A 17,472-nucleotide genomic window follows, 5' to 3' on the forward strand; every position below is an offset into this window, starting at 1 on the left:
GAAAAACAGTGGATCACTTTTGGTACAGAAATCTAGACCTCAGTGTAACGCTTAGGTGGTTAATATTGTTGGGAAACCAAAACATAGTTAATGAATAACAACAAAACAAATAATGCTTACTTTGGGGTTTTAGATCTTTTAAAACCATGTACACCATATTTTTGTGACTGACATGACACGTATTTTTTGCTGTAACATTTTCTGAGATGTAATATGTGATGTGTAGTTTCCATCTATAAGAAACTTGAAAAATAGTAAAAGGTCCATGGATCCTTTGGATCCTACCCCCCCCTAATTTTTTAATATAAAGATCTAGGTGTTAACAATACAATAAATCATGCATTATAAATAAATGAACATACCTGAGACACTTTGATAGTGTTCTTGAAAAAAGATGAGCATGACTATCCTTATTTTTCGAGATAATCATATTTTTGGTGTTCTCTACAAATACACAGGAAATACAGGCTTTTTTTAAGTTTGAGTTTATTGAAAAGCATTAAATAAAGTAGAAAATTCCTTTTTAAACCCTTAAGTAATTAAGTCTTAAAGTCTTAAACCATGCCTTGTTGAGCACCACTTGCTAATCTTCTAAGTATGTATTGTTAGTTCCTTAAAACTTTTTCACAATTAAATAGAACTGTATTTAAAATAAATGTGAAAAATATAATACCTTAACCCTGACTAAATGTATATATTACACCCTAAAAATACATGGTTAAAGGGAATGGAAAATCTGAGAGCAAATTATTGTTCTGACATACTTTTATGAATATGGAAAAAAAAAGTGTATTTTTGCTTTGAGTAAATGTTGATTTAAAAAAAAAAAAAGTAAAAAAGTTATTTTTGGAAACAAAATGTGATTTGTTTTGTAAGTCATTTGATATATTTCTTACCATCTGCCTTCTGAGAGGAGTTTCACACCTCAACCTGCACAACAGAACTAAGGTTTCATTAGATAAAAAAACATCAGTCAAAGTTATTTATAATGAATCCTCTAAGCAAGGGCTGAACACAGTATAAAATAATTATAGTTTAGATATATACAGTTTATATCCATACTTTGAATTGTTATACATTTATGTATGAATATCTTATGAGAACCATATGTTGCTTTTATCCTGTTTAGATAGGTAGATAAGTAAAGATATTTTGAAATCAAACCTAGAGATCTGTCTACCAAAGTCCAAGAAGATTGAGAGATGTTACTGGACAATTAAAACATAGTAAGTTGTCTTAATGACCAGATTGTCATATTTTGTTGCTTCCAATACGCCATCCAACCTTTACAAAATCTTATTTACAGGTCTATGTCATCACAAATGAGTGTAGATAAATGGATACCATGGGTTAGTAGAACCACAGTGCTCACATTTTTAAGCTGTTTGCTCTATATACATGAATAAATATAAGATTAAAGTAGATGATTTAGTTAAAAAGTAATTTGAGCTTTTAGGAATTTTGTTTCATGTATTTCATTAATTTAAGTGGTGTTGGTCCACTGAACCAACCAAAAGATGACTCCTTTAGTAAATCATTCCCAATGACATTTGCTATTTATAAAGTTTGAATTAAGGTGAGGTGGTTGCTGAGAATTTCAAGCATTCTAAGTTATTAACATCTAAACTTCTGTTCTATTACATTTGCATTTTGAGTGGGTGAAATAAGTAACCAATGCAAAATCAATTCCTTCATTCACTCTAATTGGATGAAAACATCATTTTTTTTTAGAAAAGATTGCTTGTGATCAGTAAACCAAAAGAAAAAATGCAGAGGCGTTTCTGCAAGAATCACTCTCCAAGATCCTGAACTTTTTAGGATATTGCTTATTATTTGTGTCTGCAAAAAGTCAACATATTTACATTAAAATGATATGTCATATATCAACACAATAAGAACAATTACATAAAAACCTTATTTTTGTGTAACTTTATGGCTATATATGTTATGCTGACTGCTGACAGGTCATTGTTGTTGATTCACTAAAACATAGTTGTTTGATAAAGAAAACCCAATCATATGCAGGAAAATGTAAAAAAAAAGTGAATGACAGCCTAGGGAATGGGATCATGGTCCATTTACTTCAGTGACTCTCTGACAGATTCACTTTGTAACATGAAGACCAAGGTTATACATAATTAGAAGTATTACTAAATTATTTTTACTACTTTGTCTAATAAATTGATTACAGGATGGGTTTTGTTTATTACTATTAGGTATATATTAAAATAGGGGTTCTCTTACTTTTTAGACAAACTTTTATTTGTGGTAGGTGAAGTAGAAAGAGGTCCAGAGGACAGTGAAACAATGAATGTGCTTCCAAAAAGAAAAGAAATTTCCAAGTTTGGTATAAACGTCATCATTTTGTTACAAATGATCAATAGCATTTACAAAGTCATGCTGAGTTTTGAGTGCAAGAGATTGGAATTCCATTGAGGTTTACAGATTTGGAGCTGAGAGGTTAAAGATTAGGTTGACGTTTTTAGTTAAGGAATGTGCGAAGTTCTGTAAATATATGTTTAAATTTGTTTTGTTTTTTTGTGATACAGTACTAGCATTGACACTTTGTTGACCTTCATTTTAAACAACTAATTTTTAAAAAGCCACTGGTGCTAATGAACATATGATATATCTTTCTTTGTAAAGCATAAATTATGATTAATTAAGCATAAATTAAGCATAAAAAATTAAGCATAAAAAGAGGGAAATATATTCTGTGTATTCAGGCTGGAAGCCAAGATCTTAAAGTCAAGGCAGACCCAAGGCCAGACTTATGGATTTTATGTAATACCGTACTCGCTGCTTATTAGTCTTTTTTCAGCAGACACTGAGTCTGATCTTAATAATGGATGAAATTGTGTATCCTTTGAAAGGCTTTTTCTCCTACAGATGCATTGACTGAAACCATCCTGTGCACACAGGGAGCATCCCTCCTGCTTTATTGCTTACTTAGAACTTACATGGTTCTTCTGTCAAGATGAGGCATTGCAAGACGGCAGCTAAGCAAACAATCCATATCTCATTAGTGCAATAAAAGGAGATGTTGTATATTCTTTCTTTGTTTATTTATTTCATTTTTTTGTATTATATTTGCTGTAGGAATAATATGAATTCTGAACAGTATGTTCAATGAGGTGTCATTTGCAAGCACTGAGGTGCAAAATAGCTTGCAATCTTGAAGGCGGTGTTTAGAATATTTTATGGCTAATAATTTCTCTTTTAGATAACACACATTTTATTCACAGTGCTGCATGCACCATAATACAACTATCCGCAAAGGAATTTACCATTAAAGTTTTATTTTTACATATCCTTTCCAGGAAAAAAGGTAACTAGAGTGGGAGATGTTTTATTAAAGAACTCATGAGTATAGTATTTTGGTTTGTTCCTAATGTTGGGATGCGTTCTAGTAAATAGACATGGAATGCCTTGTGCATTGTAATATGTTGCGTTTGGAAGCCATTGATTTGAATTTGCTGCCACGTGTAGCACATCACACACAAATGTAGTACATGCTGCAACTTTTAACTTGGTAAGATGTGTTTGAAGGGCTATAAAGAATGAATAACTAAGCAGCACACCAACACACGCCTGTGCATTATTACCACACGCTAGTGTGAACAAGCAATTAGACATCAGAAAAATATTATATTGCTTGAATGACTGGAAAACTATTTGCTAGTCCCCACACTAGGCATTTACAGCCAGTAGGTTTATATGAAATCTGATATAGCAAACTGTTAAAATTGATCTATAAAAAAACTGTGTGAGTCGGTAGGTTCCTTATCGGAGAAAGGACAAGCAATTGCAGTAAAATAGTTACCTGTGGGTTCACAGTTATAAAGATGAACTCAACCGTCAGCACCAGCATCTTCACCTTGGCTTCTGGGTTTATCATTTTTGGGCATCTCGATAGGCCAGGCCAGAATAAACATACACATACACATGGGAGTTGAATCTTTCCTGACACCACTAACCAAGAGGATTGTAAACAGGAAGAAAAGTTCATGACCCGTCTGCAATAAAGAACCTGTTTGCTCACGATGTGGTTTAATCTTTAGCACTCCTTTTTATCAGTTTGATGTTTTTGATGTTACACCTGCAACAACTGCAGGAATGTTTAATCTACACCTGCCTGTTTAAATGGATTGTGAAGTTAGCTAGTCAGTGCAGACCGTATAATGTAATCAACCTGGTCTCTATTGATTGTAAATATATAGAGTAAATTAGATTTAAATGTAACTTTCATATTGTGTATGCATTGAAGGTACATCTCAATCAAAGCTGAAAATTAAAGTTTGAGATGAATACAAGACACACAGCCAACCCACATGCTTTGCTGAATTGTGCCTGTCTAGCCTTATGTCTGTTGTCCGTAAATTGGTGATCTGCTTTACTCCTGTGTAATTCGGAAGATACATTTTCACACACACACAGCCTTATTGCTGTCTCTGGCATTCAAAAAGCTAGATCTGTTTCTAAATTGTCAGTATGTAAATAGTAGTAGTATATGTCAACACTTTTTTTCACAAATATCAAGTAGATTTTAATTTTAGACTTCGAAAAATGAGTGATGATACAGAAAACAGAGTGATAGATGATATTTCAAAGTTCAAAATTTAGAAGGTACATTTCTGGTAAACTTGTTAGATGGGTTGAGAGTACTTGCTGCAATGAATTTCTCAGAATTATTCAAACTGAGCAAACTGTCTTTTAGCACAGTTGCATTAGCAGTTGGAAAGTATTGGTGTATCACTCTATGGTTTCATTTAAAATGTATCCAGTTTCAGGGAAAAAAGGTAATTTATTGCCTTATATCAAGTGTTTTTTTTCTTCTTTATTATTCTGACCCAGAAAAAATTAGGTAATGTATTGCCTTATATCAAGTGGCATTTTTTTTCTTTATTATTTTTATTTTTAACTGGTAATCCTGTAAAATATACAAATCTATTCACCTAGATCTTTTCTTCACTGTATCTATGTCAAGAACCATAGTTGCCACCTACACTGGGCTTCAAGCATATCTGCCTTTGTTCATCTTTATTACATGAATGCTGATAGGAATAGAAGATAACACAGGAATTATGTATTTGTTTTGCTAAATATTCAGTTAATAGGAAGTACAAGGACATTGCATTTCTAGCAAGATTAACCAGTATTTTCTGTACTTAATAAATATCTTTTGAAAAAATAAAGCTAATACACCCTCCACGTGAAATGAATTGTAAGTGTCATTGTATTATATTTTGTTCATGGGTGTATATGCTTACATAGGCTCAGTTTGGGTCTTTTTATAGCAAGGGAAATGATTGGAACTTATTTTCTTGGCTTAATATTTGTCTGGGACCCTATTACAGTGACTATACACTAAATAATTTGATTGTAGAAACCCCCTAAGATCTAATTTTAGGGTGGAAGAATGGGCAAAACGAACACTATTTTGTTTAAAACTGTGAATCCAGGGTGGTAACAGAGTGGTAAACCACGGTCTAGTGATTCAGCGTGGTGTGCCACTGGAATAAAGTGCATTTAAAGTGGGATAGCTGTTGAAACACATTACAGTTTCAAAGGAGAATTGAAACCATACTCTACAAAGAGGCAATCAATATAACTGTCAAAGTAATCAAATACTCTTTATGATGAATAAAATAAGGTGGCAGTTCTTGCATACAATTTGATTGGGAAACTGACTCATACAAGTTCAAAAATCCATAATAAAGTTTCCAAAACATCCATAATTCTTTGCTAATACTGATAAGTAGTAATTAGATTTCCTCATATGACTGCCACATTTTTTACTGCAAGTGAAATGCTGGATTATGGACAGACAGAACAGCATATTTCTTACATACCAGTCAGTGGAAAAGCTGTATATGCATTTGATGTGAGCACAGCAATTTGAAATGTATGACACTTAATATGATGTACAGGTAAAAAAACAGTTGTGATACTGAAGTACTATTGAATGAAAACCACTTTACGGAATTACATAGTTCTCTTTTTTGTTGTAATTTCAGTTATCCTGCTGGATTCCAAAGAATCACAGGCCGAGCTGGGCTGGACTTCCCATCCATCTAATGGAGTAAGTGTTGTCTTTAATTGGCTTAAATTTTTTAGGGGTGGTTTGCAGAACATAATATGGTTTTTGACAATGATCATCACTTAGCATGAACTCACTTACGGTTTTATTTATGAAGCAAGGAATTTGACATTCACAGAAACACTCTCTTGTATCATCCAAGTTCATGTATGTTTCTGAATGTTTCTGTGAATGTCAGATTCACTGCTTTATAAATAAACCCCTTGGACAACCTTTTGTCTATGACCTACCTGGTTTAATTTTTAAAATAGAAGATAAACCTAAATACATTTTTAGATGGCTAACTGTGTCTGTAACCCTGATGTCAATAGCCAGCTATATTGCACATGTACTTTCCATCATCAGGAAAGGTACAAATTCTGTCTAGTTACCTGAGGAAACAGTACAACATTATAGTTCATCCAACATTACAGTTTTTACATGCCTGTAATAGAAGAAAATCAAGACATGTTAGGCTGAAGCTAGTAGCATTTAGAGGTACCTACATATGCTTTAAAAAAAGCACATTTCTCTCTATCATACTTTAACCTCCTGGGCGGTTTTTTTATGTCCGTTTTTTTATGTCAAAAAGTGGTACTTTGTTTTTCATAAAAATGTATTTTACAGTATATTATATTAGTATGAGTATAATAAAGTTTGAAACACAAAATCATGTCAAAATAATAAATTATGTAAATTAAAAAAAATATATATTTTTTATAAATATTATACTTATTCTAATATATTATATTGTAAAATACATTTTAATGAAAGATAATGTACCTCTATTGCACTCTATTGCATTCAATACAGTTTTTTTTTGTATTGAATGCAATACAAAATAATTTGAAATTCTGGCTACTCCCCCAATGCAACGGCCGCACGCACTGACATCACCGGGAACTCCCGGGTGACTCATCAGACGCAGAGGACACCGGCCAGAGGATGCGAGAAGATGGGCATCGCGAAGAAGGACGCCGGGTAACGTAGTATTTACTATTTTTTTTCATTATTTTAGCTACCTCCAGTGTTACTCGGGTTACTGCTTTCAGCATCTTTTTTTTTACACTGGGGGCTACCGCTGGGGTGGTTAATTTAATAGCAAAGCATCTATTGCATTTGAAACTATGGGTCTGATTTATTAAAGCTCTCCAAGACTGGAGAAGATACACTTTTATTGCTGAACCTGAGTGATCCAGCAAACCTGGTATGGATTTCTTAAAAACAATTTGCTATTGATTAGCAAATGTTTTAATCTTGGGCCAGAACCATTCCAGGTTTGCTAGATCACCCAGGTTCACTGATGAAAGTGTATATTCTCCAATTTTGTAGAGACACGCCCTGTATTGGAACAAGACTTATGGTCTAAATCTTTTTGTTGATTTCACCAACAATTTAGGTTTAGCCTAGGACATAAGGCAAAAACCCTAAACTTATGTTGGGAAACTTAGCTATAACAAACAAATATGAATAAATGTTGCTTTCAGGATACATGATATTAAAGGAAACATGAATCTCCTACCCCTCCCCAATTAAAAACACCCCATAATGTGTGGGGTTAAATATACTAGCTGCTTTCAGCTAAATAAATGTTTGTTACTCTGCTTGTACTTGTCACCATTAACCCAATGAACCTGAGCTGCTTCTGAATCTCTTCTTCTCAAGATAAGCTCCTTTTTATAGTCTAAGTAGACAGAAGGTTATGACAAATACTTTGAGATGCCCTTAGGGTATACATAAACTTCAGAAGGTGATATTTCCAGAGAAAACATTTTATGGGAAACTGCATGGGGTTGGAATCGGCATCAGCATAATACTGTATTACTTCAGAGGAAATGGAGGCCTACAGAATAGCCTGTAATGCCATGTGGTTATTTTTTCTTCTACCTAGGCAAACTACAGACAAGAGCTACCAACAAAGAACATATGTAATTAAACTTTGAATCCTGGGGCACAATACAATCAGAAATATGTGTTTTTATTGTTTAAATGGTAATCACAAAAGGCTTTACGGCTCTCATTCCTGGTATCTGTAAAAAAGTTATAAGGTTTTTCAAGAGCTAATTGTGGCAGTTTATGGTCTAGATTCCGTACAATCATTTTTTTCACATATACACACCATATATATATATATATATATATATATAGATATATATATATATATATATATACATTTATATACACGCATATATTATAATATTGATAATGTTTATTCATTTACAACAAGATTAGGACTTAATGTCAACCTTGGCTTATAATACTCCTATAATAATTTAGGACTTTTTTTTCTGACTACACTTTGCTTTCACAACATACTGAATAATTAGCATTTGTTTACCGCCGTAACATTGCGAAGACGTGACAAACTACCTCCTAATATATCATGACTGGGGTAACCTCCAATTACAACTTCCTGATTTATTAAACATACACATATCATCATCATAGTTTGCAACTAAGACTTGTGAATAAAGTTTTACCAAGAAAGTGGATGTTAAAAAGGTTGAATCAGATTTTTCTAAATATCAGTTCCTGATAAGTTCTTCTTTAAGCAGTAGTATACTGTACCTAATGTAAAATCCCACTTTTACAGACTGTGGCATTTGTTTTTTTCTGCAGGCAATAAATGCAATGTGCAATAAACGCATCATGAAATGTTGTGATTCTGTGGAATTTTTTTCCCTCCAATTAAGTTTGCTGCATTAATGCATTCTATTATTTTATTTTATGTTTTAGTGGGAGGAAATAAGTGGTGTTGATGAGAACTACAAGCCCATACGTACCTATCAAGTATGTAATGTCATGGAACCAAATCAAAACAACTGGTTACAAACAGGCTGGATTCTACGGCGGAATGGGCAGAGGATCTTTATTGAAATCAAGTTCACTCTGAGAGACTGCAACAGTATTCCCGGAGTGGTGGGGACATGCAAAGAGACCTTTAACCTGTACTATATTGAATCTGATTATGATCTGGGGAAAACCATTAAAGAGAGCAAGTATGTAAAAATTGACACCATTGCAGCTGATGAAAGCTTTACCCAAGGAGACCTTGGAGAACGCAAAATGAAACTGAACACTGAAGTAAGAGAGATTGGACACCTTAACAAAAAAGGCTTTCATCTAGGATTTCAGGACGTTGGGGCCTGTGTTGCCATAGTCTCTGTGCGTGTCTATTATAAAAAGTGTCTCTCCACAGTGCAGAACCTGGCAGTATTTCCTGACACAGTGGCAGAGGCAGCCTTTTCAACATTGGTGGAAGTTAGGGGGACTTGCGTGAATAACTCTGAAGTAGACTTGGATAATCCACCCAGGATGCATTGCAGTGCAGAGGGGGAATGGCTGGTCCCTATTGGAAAATGTACTTGTAGTGCTGGCTTTGAAGAAAAGGAAGGTAGCTGTACAGGTAAAACTCAGTTTAAAGTTTCTATAGATACTCTTAACTGATAATGTATTTCTTTTATCAAAAAATTCAAACTGCAAATGAATGTTATACTTCAGTAGCTAATTAAACATGTTACAGATAATCCAGTAAAAACAGATTATTGCTATAGAACATATCTGCACTGTATACCTCTGTTGATTAACCATTGTCTACAATACAATATAAATATTTGTAAAGTGTTAAATCAGGTCTTACCAATAACACTTTGCAAGTGCTAGCAGCAAGGTGCACAATGGCATTTCTTGTAGTTGCAGTTGTATCTAACTGCAGCTTAAAATGAGCCTGTTGTCTATATTAAATAGCATAAAAAATGGCTGAAAAGTAGACACTGAACCCTTTGTGTAACTTCAAATTAATTCCAAAGGTTTTAGTGCTCCGTTCAGTATTATTAAGCCTTTTTCCATTGTTATGCCTAATTCCCAAGGCTTGCCATTTACCAGTCCAGCTCTAGAGCTTTAACAGGCATTAAATGTATAATATTGAACTGTATAATTTTTATGGCAAGTTTTTTTTTTTTCTGGGAGAAAAAGACAGAGCTTAGCATAAAGTTGAATAAGTCGATTTCTAAAATTCAGGAGCAGCTGTGAATTTTTAGTTGCTAGGTGCATCATACATATTGCTTTCAGACACTCTGTATTACCAATGCCCCTTACATATTGCTAGTTAAATACCTAATAAAGGTGACAGGTTCATTCTAAACTGTCAGTTATCTCATATTCTTTTATCCCTACTAAGTGAATTCAGGAATTACCTGTGGCTTGGTACATTACAAAAAAATACTGTTGCTTGCAAATCAAAGTCTTTAGATGTTGATTTGCAGGCACACGTTTAATCCCACTGATGATGTTGTTGAATATGTGATGACATAGAAAATGTGCATTAAATATGTAGCATATTTTGAAATTATATTCTGCTATGATTTGTGTAAAAAAAAAACCATATTACTAGTAAGCTATTGATATTTTTTTATGTTGGACAATGAAATGCATCCTGTTGAGCTGCATAAGCAATGTCAATGGCAAACAAACGTTCAAGTACAATTGTACGGGCATATACATTCATGCACTTATGTGTAGGGGTGATATTGTGATATAGCTATTACGAACTCTGTAATTGTGCTTGTTGTCAATACTCCAGGTGCGGTAGGCAGGCATGCACAAAGGTGTATGTGTCATGTGTTATTACTTACCCAAAAAACAGCCAAATGTAGCATATATCTTTTGCATGAAACCTAATAGTGATTAGTATAAGATGACTGGGTATCAGCTAGTATTGTCTTGATGAAAACATTTTGCATGGTTATAAAATAACTTTAATGATGTGAGATATAAAGTAATATAGGCAAAGCATTTTCTATTAGTAAACATGTAACGTCTACTCTCACGTGCATACGTCCTTAGGCAGTTGAAACAGTGGATACAATTTTAGTTTAGCCTTAATTATTGATTAGATATAAGAGGACAATAAAATTCGGTTCCATCATCAGTACTCTTAGTTGACATCCACTATTTATTCTGTTGGATATTAAATAATCCACTGCCAGTTCATGAATTTGGGATTTTTCATGTTACTTTATGAGAATTGGCCTTCCCTAGATGATAACAGGGCAATACTTTAGGTGAACTGAATTCTATCCCAGTGACTGTGCCTGAAAACCTCATCAGCTATCCCAAAGCTGATGAGGTTTTCAGGCAGGAAAGAAAACTGAATGCTACGAAGACAGAAGGCCTTAAACAGTTAGTTTTTAATATTATTTTTATTATTATCCTAACAAATTTGTGAATGAGGTAGGAGGCATTGTGTTTTATTTCTTAAGAAATTTCTTCTATTCTATTTTTTACCATGTGTTAACAAATTTTTCACCTTGGTATGTCAGCATGAAATGGAATACAAGCAGTAAGTGATAATAGGAAAACTAAACAGTATTATTCGCTAATTTGCATGTTGACTCCTAACCAGTGTTTGTACCACTTCCTAGGGTACAGTAATAAAGAAAAGTATGGGATCTGACATCACTATTTGGAGAATCAGTGCCCTACTCAGTGATTACAGGCATACTTGAATTAGCCTGGAGAAAAACATAACGTGCTTATGGCTCTTCTGGCAATAGATACCATACAACCTTTATGCCTGGTGTAATTTGGTTGCTCAGTTTTTGCATTTTTACTTATAATATATAAAGCCAATCATGCTGATATCAAGTACCAATAAATGACCATAGATTGGTTAATGTTCAAAAATCATATTCTGTAAATTGATGTGATTCAGTTCAAACCTCTAATTTGACGGGCAAATTCACTGATCTCTAGTATGAAAAAAAAGGCTATGACCCACAAATATAATATATTTATTAGGCAAATTAGAATTATCATATGGTTAGTAACAAAGAAGGATGGGCACCCTCTATCTAATTTGATTATTATGGCAATTTAGGATTGTCATTCCAGAAAAGTTTGATCTGTGGAAGAGGTATGTAGTGACTGTGTATGCCACTATTGCTCAAGTGCTTCCCACACTTTTACTAAATCCACTGTCACTAAAGTGGATTTCTACCCACTTTGAATAATAAACCCTGTCAACATTTAACTCTACCTCAGTTTTTATATTTTTTTCTAAATGGAGAGATGGTCAACTCATATAACCTTGATAACTGTTTACATTATTTATAAAGTATGCAAAATGCATTAACCCACATACCCCACTACATTGCACTTTTCTGTAATTGGCTTAACAAAACACAATTCAGATTGGTTTTTATGTCCAGTAAATTATGGTGGTTGCAATGCACTCGTACTTGCATTTAAATATAAATCTGATGAAGTGCATGGCTGGCTAAAATATAGTTAGATACTCTCTAGGCCAAGATCATAAGATTGGTTTGGTAAATTCACTTGTATGCTTTGATTTCTTTAAAGTTTTTATTAATTAAACAAATTCAAAGAGAAATAATGATCTGTAACTCATCATGACTAACTAAAATTAAGTATGAGTAGTGCAATGTTTTGTGAATTATTAGATAGATACTATACTTAATTGCTGTTTGCACAGTGTCATCACATGATGTCTTATACATTTAAATGAAAAATTCATTTTGCAATCAGTTTCTGTATTGTCGAATGAAAAGTAAGCATTTGTACATCAGTTTTTTCTATATTTTATTTAAAAGTTGTTATTTCTACAGTCAATGCAATGGATCTCTCTCAATACGTGGTATTTATTTTGAAAAGCAAAGATTGTAAGCATCTTGGGATCAGCTTGTTGAGAATGTTTCCATCTTTGATTGTAACCCTATAAAAAATGCCAATGAAAAAATGGTAATGTAGATATTTGGTTAATCATTTTTACAAAGTGCTCTTGAAACAAGTGAATCAAAACCTTTCTAATTTCCCTGTTCATGAAACACATGTTATCTTTTTTACATTTTAAAATAAAATGGTATCATTATTTGATGAAAGCATCCTTTAAAGTCTCCTTTTCTTTTGTGAATATTTATATTGTGATGCATAGAAAAAGTAACTCTTTGACAGGTAATTTGGTGAATAATACATTTCTATAAGTGAAAATATTACCTTCTTAAAAATAACTAGGTTCTCATAACTCTGTTGTTCTACATGGCGAATACTTCTTCCAGCTTGTACATCTCTTTATTGACTTAATTCATAATCCCCTTTTGATTTTAAATCTGGAATTGATATATGTTGCTTGTTGAAATTACAAGCAGCAGTGTACTTACTATCTCACAGTGCACTACCTACTCACATTACTATCTATGTCTATACCTATACATCAAAAAGTATAGGTTAGACTCAGTTTTGAGTCAAACCTTTAAAACAGTGTATAAAAACAGAGACAGAAAAAATCTTCGCAATACCTAAAAAATAACGTAAAAAGTATTGGTCAATTGTCCTGGGCAGGCACAAGAAATACTTTATTGCCCAAATCTAAATTGATTCTAAAGCCACATCTGAAATACGGGAGCATTTTTAGGCACTATATTTTAAAAGGCACATAAAAGTTTGAAGACGGCTTAGAAGCAGGCAACAAAATAAATAAAATTTGAAATGAAATAGTCTGAAAAAATACAAATCTTAGAAGTTACTTTTAAAAGTAATAAGTACTTATGTATGTGTGCAAAGTCAGTGTAAGCACTTGACAAGTTAAGTTTTTTTTATAGCAGCGACCACACAAAGGATGTCATTTAGGCACATGAAAAGATTTTGCATTAGTTAGATTATGCATGGTTATTTACAGTTTAGGCAGTTAAGCTGTGGACACAGGAGGTAGTAAGAGTAGAAAAAGAGATTTTGAAAAGACTAAATGATTATCTTGCAATGTATTTAAAGCTCTATTTTTTGAAGGCTAAGGAAACAATAAAATAAAAAAATACATTTTAGTATCAGTATTCTGCTAAAAAAAAGTGTGATTGCATTACTTTGCCAACATTCACCTACAATCTTACCTGAATTATATACCCAATCATTTAATTTTAAGTTTTTAGAACATTTTTGACTTTCTCCATAAGTTTAATATCCTCCTAGCTTTATTTATGATACAATGTATACATACTTACAAAAAATAGGCATCTTCATAGTGGAATTACAGTAAAAAAAATAAAAAATTAAAATAAATGATTTAAAGCTGCAATAGATTTTCATCACTATTATATTATAAAAAAATAAAATAAATATTTCAAATGGTTAAAATGATATTGAGACTTTTCCTGCTTTTAACTTTGAATAAGCAGTGGATATAAATCCCTGATCATTAGAAACATGATTTTTGGATGGCTAGTACCAGCACTTAACTGTCAAACTGAGGAAATGTTTGTTTTCTTACAGAAAAAAGTATGTACACCTCTAAAAGTATGGCATAACAAAAATATGACTTAAACAATACACTGTTTTTTATTAGTTGAGGATTTAGTCTCCATACATGTCTGGTTTAAGTCTTCTTTTCTAACAAATCAGCAACTTTTAGGGATGTATCTTTTCTAGAACAGAAGATAATAATGTGCAATATAGGTTGTCTAAACTCCTTATGGGAGGGCTTATTTTATTAGGAACAGTAATATCAAAAGCATCAAAGCAACCAATAAGTATTAACATACCTACATGTGCATTTGAATTCACCTCTTCAACTGCTCAATTAGCCCTCATGGTTAAAGTTCTTTTAACACTTACATAGGAAAATATACCTTATATTATTATTAGTATTATTAATATCATTATTATTATTATTATTATTAATAATAATAATAATAATAATAATAATAAACAGGATTTATATAGTGTCAACATATTACGCAGCGCTGCAAATGACAGACAGATACAGACAGTGACACAGGAGGAGGAGAGGACCCTGCCCGGAAGAGCTTACAATATTTAATTTACTAGCCAAAGAAGTTTCAGTGTTGCACTATATAAATAAAATAGCTCCAGGATCAGGTAATCCTTCCAGCATTTGTAGCATAGCATCTCAAAGCCTTCTCCCTTACCAGAGAAGGTAGAAAAGTAATTTTATACAGTGCCAATTTTCTTTTTGAACAGGACCAAAGAATGTGACAACTGCAGGATTGGGGTGTAAACTGTGTAAAAGGAATTCTTCCTGCCAAACTACTAGCCAAAAAAGACAAGTCTCAATGCAGTTTGAATATGAGTCATCTGACCAGAAAATTTGCAACCAAGGTGGCAATTCACTGGAAAGCTAACTTTAAATCTCTTTTGTGAACATTTGAACAGTTGCTTATACAATGCAGAGCTGCTATAGATCACACATACTTATCACATACATCTTGGCACACTCCGAGCCAAAAGGGGACCTAATATCTGATCAAATTAAGCTACAATCAAGTATTCTAAAACATGACATTTTGACTCAACCACACTGATTTTGGAAAGATCAGGTCTTTTATAGTCCAAAATTTGACAAAACTTGATGTGCAGTGTATAGCAGTGTCGATATGATATGCAAACCGATATCCCTAAAGTGTGCCTTCGACTAGCAGTACTTGTCAGTAGTTCAGTTCCTTTTGTACCTGGGGAGGATTTTAGATTTTTTGTCCAGGCGGTATATTGGTCTTGAAATTTTTGCATGTACAAATGCACCTCCTGGCACTAACTCCTATTAACATCATTCAAGTATAAACTGTCAAAATCTCAGCCAGCCAGTAGAGGATGGAATCCCTTATGCAGCCTGAGCCTGAAATTCATGGACCTCCTCCGACACAAGGGATTTTATTTAAAAACACTTTTCTAGGAATGTTTGTTTATAAACTTTGGTAAGCATGACAGGGTCCTTTTTTATTTAATGTGAATAGTGAACATAAGTCTGTTGAAGCTAATTTATTCATTCATAACATAAATCAGAAAAAGCTTTGCAGTTTTTATTCTTACAGATGTTACTTAACACTAAAGGTGATAACCATACGTTTTCAGATAATGAATTGTAGATCATGCTACTGAAATATTTATGTACACTTTGCATAAGTTAATGTCTGTTTAATTAATGGGATGTAAGAAGTTTAATTAAAGTTATCAAAGATATTAAATTCTAGTAAGACGTGGAGCCATGATTAAAACCAGAGACAATGTATTGAACTACAGAGATAATTAATATAGATGATTTTTAATTTGTGTCTCTGTATTTTTGCAGAATTTGCATTGTTTTGAAGTGATTTTTACTTGGCCAGTTTATGTTAGATAATAATAAAAAGTAACGGCCAACATTTTGATAATAGCACAGAATTTGATATAATTGCTTGCCAAAATGTAACAACACAACACTTAACACCATTCTGCTCCTTCTTGTCTTACACCTCAGTTCCAAGCCCCAATCCCACCAGTTCTCAGTTTCCTCCACTAACAAGGACCAAGGCTGTCACATTTGCTCCATACAATATAAAAGGGGAGACATGACATTCCTACATTTCATTTCAGGAGGTGTTAGGCAAGATTTACCTACTAACTGTATCGAAATGGAGGGCATAAGCTTAGATAAAATAGCTATTTTAAAATACAAACCTATTTTATGTCATTTAGGTAATAGTAGAACCATGGATCCGAACAAATGCGCTTTCATGGTTCACCTCCCCAGCCAATCAATCCTCAATGTTAACTATAAGGATCTCATATAAAATCCACATAATTTACCAAACTAACCTTATCATTCACTTCAACATGCTTCCTCCTCTTTCTTGAACGCCCCATTTCTCCATCAGGACAATTAGTCCTGCATTGTAATTGTTGCACAGAGGGCCTGCTCCCAACCTGAGCATTTGAGAGAAGAGGAGCACACCAGCTGTTGGGGAAGCAAGGGATGAAGTAAGTAAAACTGCTTTTTATTGGTTCCCTAGGTAGAAAACAAGGATCAAAAGTAACTTATGCTGTGGCATGGGAATTCTTTACATATTCCTTAAACATTTTGAGTTACATTTAGATTTTGAATGAAATAGTCTGTGTCGCGCTTACACTTGTATGAGTGGAAAAAGTTGACCTGCTTCCTTCTTATAGTGGCATAAAGAAATAATAGAGTTTTGTGCATCTTAGTTTTAGGCATTTATTGTAACTCAATAAATGTGAAGAGAGGTAGGGTACGTTAGGGTAGAGGTTAGGGTAGCATAGTGGTATGTAGCAGCAGTTCCAATCAAAAAGCAATCCATCACAGGCAACACAGGTTTCCTTTAACATCCTCCAGAACTTTTAAATCCTCGGCAATTAGGGAGATAAACAAACTCTGGAGTGGGTCTCCCTAACAACATTGTAATAGGCCCAAAAAATAATGCACCACGCCAGTGATTGACTGCTGCCTGGCTAAGGCCAGGTTTCTCTCCTGCCACAGAAGGAGACCAACCATAACTCCTTGGGTTGAACAATTTTAGAATTGTCCAGTATATACAAAGTTTAACCCCGCAAATCCTCAAGGGACCCTGCAACACTAAAGGGGCCTGACC

The 17,472-nt window shown here is 33.5% G+C and overlaps 1 protein-coding gene across 1 annotated transcript in view; it reads left to right on the forward strand.

The window, feature by feature from the left end:
* Positions 1-17,472, forward strand: part of EPHA10 (EPH receptor A10) — a 349,554-nt gene that overhangs the window by 38,274 nt on the left and 293,808 nt on the right. The window contains exons 2-3 of the mRNA XM_072419571.1: positions 6,018-6,082; positions 8,816-9,485. Coding sequence (XP_072275672.1) covers positions 6,018-6,082; positions 8,816-9,485 — 735 coding nt within the window. The remainder of the gene's footprint in view (positions 1-6,017; positions 6,083-8,815; positions 9,486-17,472) is intronic.

The sequence above is a fragment of the Pyxicephalus adspersus genome, chromosome 1 (genome assembly GCF_032062135.1).
Source record: "Pyxicephalus adspersus chromosome 1, UCB_Pads_2.0, whole genome shotgun sequence".
Taxonomy (NCBI): Eukaryota; Metazoa; Chordata; class Amphibia; order Anura; family Pyxicephalidae; genus Pyxicephalus; species Pyxicephalus adspersus.